Source organism: Alternaria rosae, assembly GCF_020736505.1.
Source record: "Alternaria rosae strain MPI-PUGE-AT-0040 chromosome Unknown BKA58scaffold_2, whole genome shotgun sequence".
NCBI classification, from domain to species: domain Eukaryota; kingdom Fungi; phylum Ascomycota; class Dothideomycetes; order Pleosporales; family Pleosporaceae; genus Alternaria; species Alternaria rosae.
Window position 1 is genome coordinate 3,499,355 of NW_025763571.1, and position 14,894 is coordinate 3,514,248.

The following is a 14,894-nucleotide window of genomic DNA, read 5'->3' on the forward strand; positions in this document are numbered from 1 at the left end:
AACACCACGCGAAGTTGGTGCAGGTGTCAAGACTTTCCAATGTCACTACGCCAGCTTTCTCTCGCGCTACGGGCTGCAAGACGGGCGCAATTAGAACCAACGAGGTGGAGCCAACATGGACGTCTTCTTGTGCGGAGCTGCTCCTGCTCTGCGCCCCACCAGTTACAGCACACGGTGACGGTCTCGTCTGAAGCACCCGCCAGTGCGCAATTGAACCCTACAGCCGGCACCCCGCCTACACCTCCTCTAGACCACCGAGCCCTCGCGCAAACACATAATCTCTTCATCACATCTCCATATAGCCCCGGCTCGCCGCTCATTCTTCCCAACGGTGCCTACGTCTTCCAGAAGTTGCAGTCGTTCCTGCGTGCGCAATATCCACAATTCGGCTTCCAAGAAGTTATCACGCCGATAATATATAAGAAGTCGCTATGGGAGAAGTCTGGGCACTGGGAGAATTATGCGGAGGATATGTTCAGTGTGCAGGGACGAGGGACAACGGCGCAGATACCTGAAGCAGAAGGCGGAGAAGATGGGGAGTTCGGTCTGAAGCCAATGAACTGCCCTGGCCACTGTCTGCTGTTCAGGGACGAGATCAAGAGTTATAGAGATCTCCCAGTCAGACTCGCTGATTTCAGCGCTCTGCACCGGAACGAGATCTCAGGCGCTTTGACAGGTCTTACCAGAGTCAGGCGGTTTCATCAGGACGACGCGCACATTTTCTGTCGACCAGACCAAATCCTGGCAGAGATTGAGCAGACGCTCAAGTTCGTGGGCATGGTATACAATACGTTTGGACTGGGGCCTTACAAGCTGCTTCTCTCCACTCGGCCCAAAGACAGCTTCATCGGCACTATCGAGGAGTGGGACCGCGCGGAGGAGCAGCTGACTACCGCGTTGAACAACATCGGAAGCGAATGGGCAATCAACGAGGGCGACGGAGCCTTCTACGGTCCGAAGATCGACATCATCTTGAAAGACTCGAATGGCAAGGAGCATCAGACTGCAACCATACAGCTCGACTTCCAACTTCCGCAGCGCTTCGACCTGCAATACCAAGCATCGCCAGAGGAATTGGAGGCGGGCCCGCAGTCATCTATGGATGCAGGCCTGGACCCGGCTCTTCGCCGCCCGGTCATCGTACATCGCGCCATCTACGGCTCCATCGAGCGCTTCATGGCTCTACTGATCGAACACTACGCCGGCAAATATCCGTTCTGGCTTTCGCCTCGACCAGCCATTGTCCTGTCGCTAAATTCAGACCCTAAAGTTCTTGAACACGTCTCGCATATTCGGTCTGTTCTTTCCGGTCTCACAACCTTCGACGTACCAGCCAAGTCCGCATCGTCGCCCAAGCCCTTACCATTATCGACTATACATCTGCCCATCGATGTCGATACAAGCGATCGCTCGCTTGGTAAGAAGATCGCTGAAGCAAGAACAAAGAAGTACAACCACATTATCGTGGTTGGCGGCAAGGAGGTGGAGAGTGATAGCATGAATCTTCAGATCGTGAATCAGCCAAATGAGGAGTCCACTATAGAAGCGCTGCAAGTTTCTTTAGGAAAGACACTCACTGAGAAAGAGCGATCAAAGGCCACCGTGAACGTCGACCTAGATTGCGCCAGGAAATACTTCGAGAACCTGGCCAACTCTTTCTTGTAATAAGACGTCGATTCTGACTCAAAACCTTGTCTATATCCGATTGTGTGTTATCATACTTGCCCTATGTTTAGTCTCGCTGTTCTCCCTGCCCGTTTCTACGATTCGTCATAACGTGCGGCCGATAACGGCATTTCGCACGTTGCTTCAAGAAGAACTCCTGGTATGCTTAAAGAGAAGGTAGTGTGGAGAATGGTCAGGCTCTGCCATGGCTACTACGCCCCGAAGCCATGTCGACCGAATGACGGCAACTAAGTAGCAAAAACTATCCGCAGCTATCAAGAATGTGTCCTGTCTTTAAACTCGAACTACAGGTTGGTGTTCCCACCCTCACTCTCGATTTCACTTTCACTCCGACTCCTGAGCACCGCCAAAACAATTAGTCCTTGCACGGGTATCTTCAGATTCCTTGTCTGCGACTCCATCTCACGCGATGGCGACTGCAGTGACGTCCACTGACGAAGCTCCCCGAATCTGGCAACCGATCCCTTGTGCGCATGCGCCCGCCAAACCACCAGCGTGAGTACGAAACAAGCCCAGCCATGATTTCTTGCTAACAGACTCAGCCACGTATACGACAAGATTATTACTGTCGCGGTCGGACCTGACGAGGCCAAGAAAAAGTTCAAGATCTATCGCGGGCTGCTGTGTCACTTCTCTAGGTACTTCGATCGCATGCTCAACGGTTCGTTCCGGGTAGGCAGCTTGATATACCTTCGTCTACGAGATGTGGAAGCCGAAACCTTCAGTATCTTCTACTGCTGGCTGAATTCTGGTCTTGTGCACTACGGGGACGGCCTGGCCTGGAAGAGTTTGACGGATGCCTACATCTTCGCCGACTACCATCAGTCACCCCTCTTCCGGAACGCTGTCTTGGACTATCTGTATCTTCGCTATTCAGCAGAGAAAAAGATCACAGTCTTTGCAGACCTCTTGTATGGCAACACAACTGAAAGAGACTGCATGAGTAAGCTTGTTGTCGACTTCACCGTGGCAGCCGACGGCTTCAGACAATATGATAAACATTATCTCTTGAATTTTCCCAAAGAGCTTCAGGTGGATGTTATGGTGGCATGTCGAGAACGGGGACGAGTCCTGGGTGACTGTGCAGAGATCGAGGGATACGCTTGGCTCGCCAATTTGCGCAACAGCTTTTGTGAACGATAGCACACACACACATAGAGAGAGGCCACACAAGGTGATTTCGATTCGTAATTCTACCTCTCCCATGTTGCAGTTCAGTCGCAATTTCTAGTCCGGGGCGCAGGTGCACTTAGGAGACGGTATGGCAAGCAGGTGGTTTTACCTTTCAGATTATATGTGAGACTTTCAGTCTACAATGCGGGTAGATCTGTAGGCTCTTCCAAGCTTGTTGAAGCGGTGATCGTTGTTCACTTTCATACTAGAGCTACGTCCCTAGTGCATGAATGAAGCACATCTGAGACTATCTGATCCATTTTGACCATACGCATGCCGCCCTTTCGATGTTGCGCTCCATGATCTTGCTACGGGGCTTTCATGTCCTCGTGAATATCCAAAACACATCATACATACTGGTTGTTGTGCTGTTATACCCTCATCTGGCGACTGCCAAATTTTACAGCTGCCCATAGAGAAGAGGTGCATGCATACTACTCAGGGTAGCTACTTTAGCATAAATGCATCCTCACCTTCACCTTCACTTCGGCTTCTCGGCTAGTGGAGTGTGCTGCCTACAAAAAGGTACGCAAACGGTATTTACACCTTGTGAGAAATTTATAAACAACATCTACGCTTTTGTCAACGAAAGCAATTCCAACACTGTCACGATGAGCCACCCACTAGCACGGTGCGCAGACCCATGGGCCGCGCCTATCATCACCAAGAAGCACGACACAATCACTATCAAGGTTGGCACCGGCGCCAATATCCGGCAGTATGATCTACATGTTGAAGCACTCAAAGCGCGCTCGCGACACTTCCATGAGGCCCTTCCCGCCTCCCCCTCAAACGAGGAGCGTACAACAATTCACCTTGCAGAGACCGCGCCAAAGCCTTTAGATGTCTTCGCCAACTGGCTTTACAACGGCAAACTGGACTACACCAACGACCTCAATCTGAGATACCTCTTCTCATGCGAACTCTACGTATTCGCCGACACCTTCGATGTCTCGCTTTTGCGCAACAAAGTCGTGGACGTGTTTTTCAACAAGCTCTTGCGCGACGCACAGTCACTGCCCTAAGACATCATGAAATACACCGAGGAATACCTGAAGGACTCCGCTCTAAGGACCATGATGCAAGACATCATGCTGAACTGCGGCGAAACGAAGGACATGGCCGAGTGGAAGGTCAACTTCGCGAAGGGTTTCGGGGTGAAAAGAGGTGGTAAGAAGGACGTCGTTGAGCCACTTGGTAGGAGTTCAAATGTGAGAGAATACTTGATCGGGTTGAAGAGTAAGGTATGCGGGAAATACCACGAGCATGTGGAGAGGGATGAGATGGTGATTGGACATGAAGAAATGTGGTTCTTCGATCCACCTTTGCGATAGAAGGGAGCACTTCAATGCAGTATGAGACGTCCGGCATACGGACGATAGCGAGGTTAAAATGCAAAGAGTGGGATGTCGTAGTAGAGTTTGTTGCATTCGGTTGTCACCTTGTACATACGAACAACGTAATCTGGCTGAACTCACTGAACCCCGGTCCATAACCCTATGACTCCTGGCTCAATATATAATGAGCATCTGTTGGACTGCGCACCTTGGTATGATGGATTGTACGTGTGATGCGTGTATGGAGTTTGTGGATACAGTTCTTTTGCTTTAGCCCAACGCTAGCCTTCGTTCGGTAAGACCCTGGTTCATTTGACTAACGCCATGAGCTTGTACAATGGAATCCGATTCCTGTGTCGTCTCAATCTGATCTGCTCCAAAGATGTTCTATGAACGCTTTCAAAGCGCTTCGCAGCCGCTTCAGCTGATGACTACAGCATATCCGCACAGCCACAGCCATGCAATGCCGCGCAGCGCTTGGTCGCACCAAACAACGTGTGGCGTACGAAAACATCAAACTCCTTGTCGCCCAAAGCACTCTTCTTTGTTCGGCACTCGCTGGTCGGGGATGGCGTCGTGGCAGTTAGACAGGAGGGTCCTAGATGGTGGTATAGCATGAGGGTAAGGGCAGCCAATCGTGTCTACGTCGCCAGGACAGAACGGAGGAAGGACAGTGTTGAGTCCTTGGGGTAGACTATAAACGGGTATTTCCGCTTTCTTTGTAACTCGAACCTGCTAAGGCATATATCGTAGGATATAACTTCTAGAGAGTATCGCCGCCTTCAACGGAGATTGAAGCGCGCCTTATCTAGCACGCGGCTGATAGGTACAGGCTTCTCGTTCACAAAAGAGACCTCGGAGTCGGTGCGTTCGTCTACGAGCGAAGCTCGAGATGCTGGTGGCGAGATCACCGGTTCAGCCGAACGCATCGTCAGCCATTGGGTGACAAGCATACCGAGACAGACTGAACTATGCATCAGCGTATGTTAACCACAAGAAGCGGTTCGTAAACTTACTATCAGCGAGGCACATGAGCAGACAAGCGTGGCTCATCTTCGCGAAATCCCAGGCGAGAAACAGGCTGTTGTTACACAGAGTGACAAACAACATGAAGCCCGAGCCCACAACATTTCGAACCAGCATGACTCGCAGGTTGTTCCGAGTGGATACGGCCTGTCGTGTTCCTTTCATCCAATGTCGAAGTCTCTGGACAGAAGAGCCGCTTGGTGTACCATCAGTGTCGCTTGCGAGACTGAATATCCTAGGTGCCGATGAGCCCAGTGCTGGTCGAAGCTGCCATACGAAGATTCCTGTGAGAACAGTGTTCATCAGGATGTCCAGCACGATGATCGCGATCGTAGCCGGTCGCTCGATGCCTATCCTGCATTCGCCTGTCTGATGGTTCAAGATAGCCATTGGGCTGACAAACTGCCATCCCATGATCGCGAGGAAACCGCCCGTGACAAAGATTCCTCCGAATACATAGAGCATATCCCTTGTGCGATCCACAAAGGGAGCTCGTACGATATGAACGCGCTCCAGCAAGAAGAGATATCTGTATTTCGTTCAGTATCCGGGCTCTGGGTGACCGTCGCGCACGATTAAATACTTACAGTGCAATCTTGTCGGCGCTGTACATGGCGATGCAGACTCTTATGGCGGCGTGACATTGAGCGTCCGTTTGTAGACCCAGTCCAGCTATCTGTATGGCTGTGGCGAATAGAAAGGCCGAGCAGATGAAGCCTTGCGCAAACACCAGTGCATCCGACACCCGAGTTTTGGACTTCTGGCCAGCCATGCGGCCTGCTCGATATCCTACCAAACAGTTAGCGAACGTTTGAGCAACCTCCGAATATGAAACGGTCAACACAAAACTCGAATGCACTTACCCTGGGCTAACGCGAGACAAAACGCAAACAAGATGCATATGATAATCACCGCAACGCGATGTGGTGGGAGCTCGTCCAGGTTGACATGTTGGTGGCCTTCGTCCCGAGTAACCAGGAAAAGCGGGGACATTGGCTGCGCAGCCACACCAGCGATGGCGATTTGCACAAAAGCAAATAAGATCGCAAAGGTAGAAGATCGCATCAACGCTGCCAAGGTGTCCGTTGAGACATGGGGAGTGGTCTCAGGACATATAGGTTCACGAAGCGAGCTCAGATCAAGTGTTCAAACTAATTTGCGTATTACGCCGTGGCAAGACTTCTCACTCATTGTCAATCAATCACGACACGGTATATCCTCGATCTATCGGATCGTAGGGCAATATGTCAAGGGTTAGCGCATCAGTGGACGAGTCACCGCTAAAGCTTGCTTCAACGGTTCCGACGAGGGGAAGCTGGAGACAACTCCGTAGCGCCGAGCAGCGACCCCGTAGCGAGCCTTCCACGCGCTATGGTGCGGAGACGTTGCGCTACAGCCCTGCTACTAGACATCGTTGGGCTCTAGAAGTCTTGATCGACTGGAGAGTTCTGACCGCTGCTTCATGAGATGCAGAAGTCGCTTTCAGCCACATGTTTACGCCCTCCAGGAAGACTACTTTGAGGGCCCTGATTTCCAAATACCATGGTGGCAGTCGAATGAGTCTACGCGTGTAAGCTTACGGAGACGGGTCCGGAGATTTCAAGAGGCCCGGATCTCGGGTTGAGAAAAGGACCGGATGCCGCATGCCCGGGGCTTATCATCCAGGGTTGATACAGAGGGAACCTTGGAAACCTTCGGGATGCATCCTTATCTCTAGACCCTCAAGATGTCTAACAGCCCTGTCATCACGTAGTAGAAGCCTTCGTCATTGATGTTTCTCGCTAAGTCTTTCACACGTTACCACTCTTGTTCCGGCGCCGCCACAGCTATCTCACTTTATAGAATAGTCCTCATGTAGTGCATTTTCTCTACGTCGTCTCGATTGTTTTGCCTTCCAATAGTCCAGGTATCAAGCGCTTGGGAACTACAATAGGGTTTGACCCTTCTTTGGGGGCGTGCTCGGACGAAGCAGACCGGGATATCTGGAAGCTGTCGGAACTGAGCAAAGGATCTACCATGTACCATGAAGGGTCTGTTATAAAATCTTACAGCCCGAACCGCCGCTACAGCTATATAAAGAGACACGTAACCTCGCCAAGCCTACTCGTATAAAATGACAAGCCTCTATGCCAGCTTCCCCCGCCCGCCTTATCCTTCACTGTACTGTGAGACTACTCAAGCATAATGCATACCCATGTAAACGGTATCTCGCGCATGAGAAACGTTGTTGATTTGCAGCAGTGACCACTACTTGATCTTCGGATACGTTGTCATTTAGTGAGGTAGTGTCACCAACAAATGCGAGAGCGATGGTGGTACGAAGGAACAACGACAGACAAGCGTGACGTAGCGAATCATGGTGTGTTAGTATGGGGTGCAATTGAGTGCTTGTATGACAGTTTGTGTCTGCTTGGTGTTTGTAGAGTACTTTGCTGAACATGGTCGCGCTTCGTTTAGAGTGTAACTGCATATCCGTAGACTGCCTCTCCACTACCCCGACGAACTTCCTCCATCGTTCACGAGCTCAAATGAGACTCGTAGCCTTCTCTACCGATAGCCATTTGCTCTTTCGCTGCCCAAATCCGTCAGCCGCCGTTGCAAGAGCCGCGTATGTTGAGCGATGCTGAGATATCATTTTGCCAATAAACGAATGGAAAGGTTCGAGGGCCGTCTACCAGGCAGAAGAAGTATTGGTATCGACAGCCGCGGTAGTGTCGTCAGCCCAGTTGCCGGTCGACTCAACCGAAGCGTCACCCCAACCTCCATCCGCAGCCGTCGAGCCGCCAGCATCTCCCCACTCACCACCAGTAGTCTCGGCAGGAGGCTCAGGGCAGCGTTTCTCGCCATGACCGAAGTTGTTGCAGTTACGGCACTTTACGCGGGACCAATCACGAGGCTTGGGGCACTCGCGGGAGGCATGACCCTCCTCATCACAGTTACGACACTTCATGACTCGAGGCTTGTCACACTCGCGGGACATATGGCCTTCGTCTCCGCAATTGTGGCAGGCTCGACCACCGCCACCAGCCATAGGCTTACGAGGCTGAGTGCACTCCGTCTTCCGATGTCTGACAAATGTTAGCGAGACACTCCAAGATGCTCCACACGAGTTTTACTTACCCCGTCTCGCCGCAGTTGAAGCAGGCTTGGCCACCAGACCCCTGAGGACAATCGCGCTTCTGGTGACCCGTCATACCACAGCCGAAGCAGGAACGGTCACCACCACCGCCTCCACCGGAGGGGCAATCACGCTTCTGGTGACCAGTCTGGCCACAGCCAAAGCAAGCCCGATCGCCGCCGCCACCGCCGCCGTTGTTGTTGTTGTAGCTGGTAGTGTTGACCGTAGAGAATTCGCCAGCAGAGCTCCAGCCATCGTTGGCAGCAGTCGTAGCGCCGCTGAAGCTGTCACCACCAGAACCGAACTCGTTGTTGGCGTCAGCAAACTCGTTGGTGCCGCTGAACTCGTTGCCGCCACCAAAGCTTGTAGCGTCGCCGCCGAAGGTACCAGCAGGATTCTTGGCCTTCTCTAACTCTTCGCGCTCTTTAGCCTCGGCTTCGCGATGCTTCTTGGAGTTCTTATGGCCATTCCAGTCTTTGGTGAGGATCTCGCGGTCACAGAGCTCGCAAACGGAGATACGAGCAACGTGCTCCTTGGCCTTGGGATACGGGTTGGACACCATATTCGAGAACACGGTAGTGGGACCACGAGCCATGATCAAGATTGTGGAGGGTGTAAGAGGGGTGAACTAGACGCAGTCAGTATCAGCTGTTTGTACTCCAGGGACGGCAGCAGTGCAGTGTAGCGACACAGACGTCGGTCGAGCGCCTAAAGACTCCGGGCTTGACTCAGCTTGGAGCTCGTGGTTTGCGCGAGACATGTCCAAAATGAGTGTGCGCACTTGCAAATTTGCAGAGCAGGCTGACTGGGCTTGAAGACCCAAGGGTGAATACGCGTGAAGTGAGAGAGACTTACCTTGTATAAGCAGAGTATGCGTCCCAGGCGGTCAGCAATGAGGTTGCTGTCTCTTGATCGTACAACTGGCCTCGCACGTCGTCGCTGGTGAGGTGGGGTTGCAGGAGCGGAAGTGAGAGCGTGGGAGATTTTATATAGGCAGGCGCGAGGCAGTGGACCCTGCACCAACGACAACAAACAGACGAAGCGAGACCGGGTATGAGCAGAGGGATACCATAGAAGGCGGTGGAAGCAGTGAGAGGATTGTGATGATGACGCTGGCATGCATGACGGGTAACTGCACAAGAAATGATAGCGTGAGGAGTACAAAAGTGAGCCTATTTCCGCGCTCTGGCGGAGCTTGCACCACCAAGTGATGAGTGTTGGCCTAGCTATGCTCAAGAAGAAGACACGAGATGGTTGTACTGGACGATCAGCTCAAGCACCTACAGGCACTCCGTCTTCGGCCTCGATTTCCTCCTCCTCTCTTTGACTCTCACTCTTTGCCGGCTCTTTCCAACCTGTACCGGCCTGTACGAGCACGACGACGATAGAAAGTCCTACCGCACAAAGGAACAACGCCTTGAGTGCATCCGCGTATGCCCCAACAGCGACGACCCTGTCCTTGCCTTCCAGCTTACCTACAAGTGCTGGACTTCCTAATAGCCTTCGAGTGAGCTCACCGCGATTCCTCAACCCAGCCTGCGCGAAGCCGTCATCCAGAGATTTGTGCAGTACGCGAACGAAGTAACCACCGCCAATCGCCGAACCGAAAGAACCTGAAAAGCCGCGGAACGTAGCAAGGAGAGAGATTACAATTGGGTGCACCTCCGGGAGGGTGAGATGGAGAAGATGGACTAGTGCGTAATTCGTGGCAGCGCCAGTAACAAGTCCATTGAGGAATACCATGGCAACATATAGACCCCACGGACTTGAGGGTGTGGAAATGAGAGCCAGCACGGCCATAGTGATTGGAAACAAGGCCATCGCAACAACGGTGTGAAGGTAGAAGCTACCAGTGCGTTTGATATGAAAGACACCAGCAAGAAGACCACCGGTTGCAAAGCCGGCGTTAGTGGGAATGAGGATTGACCCAGCTACAGCCGGCGCCCAACCTCGAACGGCAAGTGCATATACGGGCGTGTAGAAGAGGATACTCCAACGGGCCATCATGAAGCCAGTCGTGCCAAGGCAGGTCAACAAGGTTCCACGAGATCGTAGAACGGAGACTGGAATGACGGGATCGCCAGCGACGTAGGCCTCGTTGAGAACGAATACAGGAAGGGCAAGAGCCGAAAGAATGATTGGTGTTGGAAGAACCCTCGGACCAGATAAGCCAAGAAGGAATAGTACAATTGTGGTGGTCAAGAGCAGAGCTCCGGAGTAGTCGATGCGGGCTAGCTTTTCGCGGATCGAGAGATTTTCATACTTGATGTTCTTTGAAGTATGACTAGCTGGGATTGAAAAGAGGAGACCCAAACCAGCTACAAAGCTTATTGGTGCCTGTATGCCGAACAAAGGTTTCTGTTGTTGTCTTAGTCGAGCTCATAAGATCTCGTCATCTGATTGTGTTGACTTACCCATCCAATTCTAGGCTCAAGCGCGCCAGCTATGACTGCTCCGAGTGAGACACCGACTGTCATTGCAGTGTTGGCAAGACCCATATACAGCCCTCTTCGTTTAGGGCTGGTCATCTGGATCGCCATGATGCTAGCAACGATGAAAATGCCACCGCCACCAGCGCCAGTCACAACGCGGCCGATGATAAAGTGTTCGAAAGACACAGATGTGGACGTGATGGCCGATCCAATAGCTATCAACATCGTGGAGAAGAACATGCATAAACGTGGACTAAACACCTGACACAACCGTCCCATCAAAGGGGCGAGAGAAGACATGGCGATGAGATACGATGAAGTAAACCAGCTGGCAGTCTCGAAGGCATCTAGATCTGCAGCAATAGATGATTGAGTCGTTGTGATGATAGAGATGTTCGTAGCTGTCGTGAAGGTTAGGTCAAGTTTGTTTCGCATAGTTTGGGGAATTTTGGCCACCATTCTCGTGCATAGATGGAACTGTGCATGATTGGGAACAGGAATACATGCTCACGGAGCGCGGGGAATTTTGAAGACCTACCTTGCAGAAATATCAAGAGACCGACAGAACCAACTATAAGTGCGCCTCTCAACGTTGAAATGGCCGGTTCATCATCTTTGCCCTCTCTATTCGTTAAGGTCGGCGATATCGAAGGCTGGAGCAGGGGCTCGCGTTCTGCTGAGGTATTCAAGACTGTCATGACAGACGGCTTCCGGTGCAATGTCAAAAGAGAAGAAGAATGCTACCTAGCGATGAGAAAAGAGAGACTTCGCGTAGAAACGCGTCTGTAAATGGAAATCATGACGATACGTGCAAGGATGCTAGTGCTTCCGCCGATGACAAATGCAGAAAGAGGTCGGTTGCCCTTGCCCGAGGGCTTTCGTCCGCGAAGACCGCAGGATAAGCGACGACGGTATGAAGCGAGCGCGCGGGAGATCAGTTCCAACCAGAGACTTGGATGTCGTTCACGAGTCGAAGCAGAGAAAGCCCAAGGCGACGTTGCAGCGCGTGAACCTGTGACATGAGTGACGTCAACGCTCATTGGCTGCGGGAGCCACGCATCGGGGGCGCAACTGCCACCCCGGCCGTGATAGTGGAAAGCTGGCCTCTACAAGCAACTTCACCACGACTGCCTACAAGTAGTCGCGCCTTTGCCTCCGACCTCCCGAGATGACGCCATGAGTTTCTTTCTTCGCATTACTTTGAATTTCGACATATACCCACAATGAGGCCACAGCTTCAGCGGCGTGTGCCGCTTCTCTTCGGTAAGCACCTGCGCAGGCAACGTGGGAAGCTTCTGACTGACTTGTAGACTCGCAGTCCTTCTCTCACTATTCTTATGCGTTTCTTCGGACCAAAGCAAGGAGGCCTGGAAGTCAAGATGGGGGAACACAGAAGGAGACGCGAATCCACACCAGGGCGTACTGGCCTTCGATGAGGCCACGACGCTTCTACACACGATCAAACCGGCTGCTGCACCATGGTGGAACTTTGATAAGAAGTCTGGCATCTTGGGCACCAGCGCGTACTATGCGAAAGAGGTCTTTTTTCTTCTCTTCATGAACGGTCCCCCACAGCAGGAGCTGTTGACGACAAACCCACACCCGAAGCAGCTGGGGCATTCTCTGTCACAAGCCGTTGCCCTGCTGGAAGAGGCAGCAGCCCAGAAGAATGCCGACGCAATATTCACCCTCGCCGAGATGAACTTCTACGGCAATTACACGCATCCGCGCAACTACTCCGAAGCCTTTCGACGATACCACGAGCTCGCGACTTTGAACGGCAATGCATCGGCACAGCATATGGTTGGCTTCATGTACGCGACCGGCATCGGCGGAGCAGTGAAGCAAGACCAGGCAAAGGCCATGCTATACTACACATTGGGCGCAGAAGGCGGAGACGTGCGGTCAGAGATGGCTGTTGCATACAGACATTCGGCAGGCATCTCTACTCCGCGTAACTGCGAGGAGGCTGTGCATTTCTACAAAGCGGCAGCGGAGAAGGCTATTGCATACATGCGATCTGGACCACCTGGCGGCCACTCCATGCCGCGGGAGTCGTACAACATCGCTGACGATCAGGGTGGCGTGTATGGCGAAGGCGCGAGTACAAGCAGCTCCGGTCCCAATGCCAAAGTCGCCAGCGCTCAGTCCGACGCCTTTTCCTCCCTCGACGACGTTTTCGAATACATGGATCTCCAAGCACGAAAGGGCGATGCTAGGGCCACGTTCAATCTTGCCAAGCTGAACTACGATGGCGCACGAACCTTGAAACGTGACCTCCCAGCGGCCAAGAAACGCTTCATGGAGCTTGCTCGCATGTACTGGCCCCAGAATGGCAAACCCAACGCGAATGTGTCGCCTACCGTCGAGAAGCTGGCCGCGAAGGCTGCTGGCTACCTTGGTCGCATGTTTCTGCGCGGTGAAGGCATGCCGCAAAGCTTCGAGCTTGCGAGGAAATGGTTTCGACGTGGCTTGGACTTGGGTGATGCGTTGTCGCAATACTCTATGGGTATCATGTACCTGAAAGGCCTCGGTGTGCCTCAAGATGCCGTGAAGGCTGCTGAGCTATTTGGCGCGGCTGCTGACCAGGATTTGGCAGTCGCACAAGTTCGGCTAGGTGCGCTCTTCTTGGACCAAGGCGACATCGCCATTGCCGCAAAATACTTTGAACTTGCCGCTAGGCACGGACATCTGGAGGCCTTCTACTACTTAGCTGAAATGACGCACAACGGTATCGCTCGCTCCAAGTCCTGTCCTTTGGCGGCCACGTATTACAAGATCGTTGCGGAGAAAGCCGAACTAGTCTCTACGTCTTTCCCCGAAGCTAATGAAGCTTATGCGAATGGTGACCTAGAGACCGCACTCGTAAGCTACATGATGGCAGCTGAGCAAGGCTTCGAGGTCGCGCAGGCCAACGTGGCCTACCTCCTGGATCAGGTCAAGCCTCGTTTTACATTCAACTGGCTTTTGCCCTTTATGAAGCAAGAAGCCTCGCTAGCTAGCGACGCGTGCCTGGCTTTGGTATACTGGACGCGCTCTGCCGAACAGAAGAACGTTGATGCTATGGTCAAGATGGGGGATTATTACCTGATGGGCCTCGGAACACAACCTGATTCTGAGAAAGCTGCAGCTTGTTACCAAGCCGCAGCTGAGACCATGAGAAGCGCACAAGCCATGTGGAATCTGGGTTGGATGCATGAGAATGGCATCGGCATTGACCAAGACTTCCACCTCGCAAAGAGACACTATGATCTGGCTTTGGAGACGAATCCACGTGAGGCCTATCTACCTGTCGTTTTGGCACTGTACAAGCTTAGGTTCCGGAGTTGGTGGAACACTTTTACAAACGGCAACATTAAGTCCATCCAAGAAGATCCCGGTAAGGCGTCATCCTCAGAATCTATTTGCTGTCTGGATGCTAACAAGGCTATAGTCGTCAAGAAACAGTGGACACTCTCGGAGTGGCTGAACGCCTTTCTCGAAGCCGAACTCGCTGGCTGGGACGACTACGAACCCGACGACTACGACGACACGCATACAGCCGGCGACGACTTTTACGGCGACGGCTATCATGGCGACGAGATTGACTCGGACATTCTGGAATCACTCATCATCTTGGCCCTGAGCGGGGCTTTGGCCTTCCTGCTTTACTACAGGACACAAAGGCAAAGAAGACAGGAGGAAGAAAGAAGACGACAACAAGAACAGCAGCAACAGCTGAATCAGGGTGTGCCTGTACAGCAACAGCAAGCGCAAGGACAACCACCACAGGATAGGGGTATGTTCCCAAACCCAGGCGATCCTGAATTCATGAATTGGGTAGCAGGTGGCGTAGGACATTGATGTGTTGCTATGAGGTGGTGTTCAGGGAGTCTATGAGCAATGACGAAGCCAGGACTAGAGAAAGCAATGAGAAATCTTCAGCATACGTATCCAGTATCACTTCACTGCATTACGCCACCCCAATCCAAAGATCTGGATTGTATTTGGCTTGCTCACATTCGAGATGATCATTTTGTCCGGGTATTCTTCTGCGCTTCGCGCTTGAGCATAGATTTTTTTCGCGATGAACTTCAACTGTGTACGTTGGGGGATTGGCATATCGGGAATGGTGGTTTGCCA

The 14,894-nt window shown here is 52.4% G+C and overlaps 4 protein-coding genes across 4 annotated transcripts; 2 read left to right on the forward strand and 2 right to left on the reverse strand.

Annotated features, from left to right (window-relative positions):
* Positions 1-39: 39 nt before the first annotated feature.
* BKA58DRAFT_306915 (uncharacterized protein) lies at positions 40-4,193 on the forward strand (the record flags this gene model as incomplete). The annotated part of the gene is made up of 4 exons (XM_046167135.1): positions 40-1,661; positions 1,938-2,073; positions 2,245-2,737; positions 4,027-4,193. 4 exons carry the CDS (start codon positions 40-42, stop codon positions 4,191-4,193), a joined length of 2,418 nt encoding a protein of 805 aa, XP_046029592.1.
* A 785-nt stretch (positions 4,194-4,978) lies between these two features.
* Positions 4,979-6,287, reverse strand: BKA58DRAFT_398774 (uncharacterized protein; the record flags this gene model as incomplete). The annotated part of the gene is made up of 4 exons (XM_046171505.1): positions 4,979-5,160; positions 5,213-5,751; positions 5,810-6,011; positions 6,086-6,287. 4 exons carry the CDS (start codon positions 6,285-6,287, stop codon positions 4,979-4,981), a joined length of 1,125 nt encoding a protein of 374 aa, XP_046029593.1.
* Positions 6,288-9,612: 3,325 nt separating this feature from the next.
* Positions 9,613-11,470, reverse strand: BKA58DRAFT_307578 (major facilitator superfamily domain-containing protein; the record flags this gene model as incomplete). Its single annotated transcript, XM_046167168.1, has 3 exons — positions 9,613-10,698; positions 10,755-11,173; positions 11,311-11,470. The coding sequence occupies 3 exons, from the start codon at positions 11,468-11,470 to the stop codon at positions 9,613-9,615; spliced, it is 1,665 nt and encodes a 554-aa protein (XP_046029594.1).
* A 425-nt stretch (positions 11,471-11,895) lies between these two features.
* On the forward strand, positions 11,896-14,814 carry BKA58DRAFT_102563 (uncharacterized protein). The gene is made up of 3 exons (XM_046163760.1): positions 11,896-12,035; positions 12,091-14,151; positions 14,206-14,814. The coding sequence occupies exons 1-3, from the start codon at positions 11,996-11,998 to the stop codon at positions 14,613-14,615; spliced, it is 2,511 nt and encodes an 836-aa protein (XP_046029595.1). The 5' UTR covers positions 11,896-11,995; the 3' UTR covers positions 14,616-14,814.
* Positions 14,815-14,894: the final 80 nt, after the last annotated feature.

Excerpts from the sequence above, each read along its gene's own strand:
- BKA58DRAFT_102563 (XM_046163760.1), top strand. The coding sequence starts at position 11,996 with ATGAGGCCACAGCTTCAGCGGCGTGTGCCGCTTCTCTTCG. Across the intron at positions 12,036-12,090 it reads GCGTGTGCCGCTTCTCTTCG|TCCTTCTCTCACTATTCTTA; the intron begins GTAAGCACCTGC and ends GTAGACTCGCAG. Across the intron at positions 14,152-14,205 it reads GTCCATCCAAGAAGATCCCG|TCGTCAAGAAACAGTGGACA; the intron begins GTAAGGCGTCAT and ends ACAAGGCTATAG.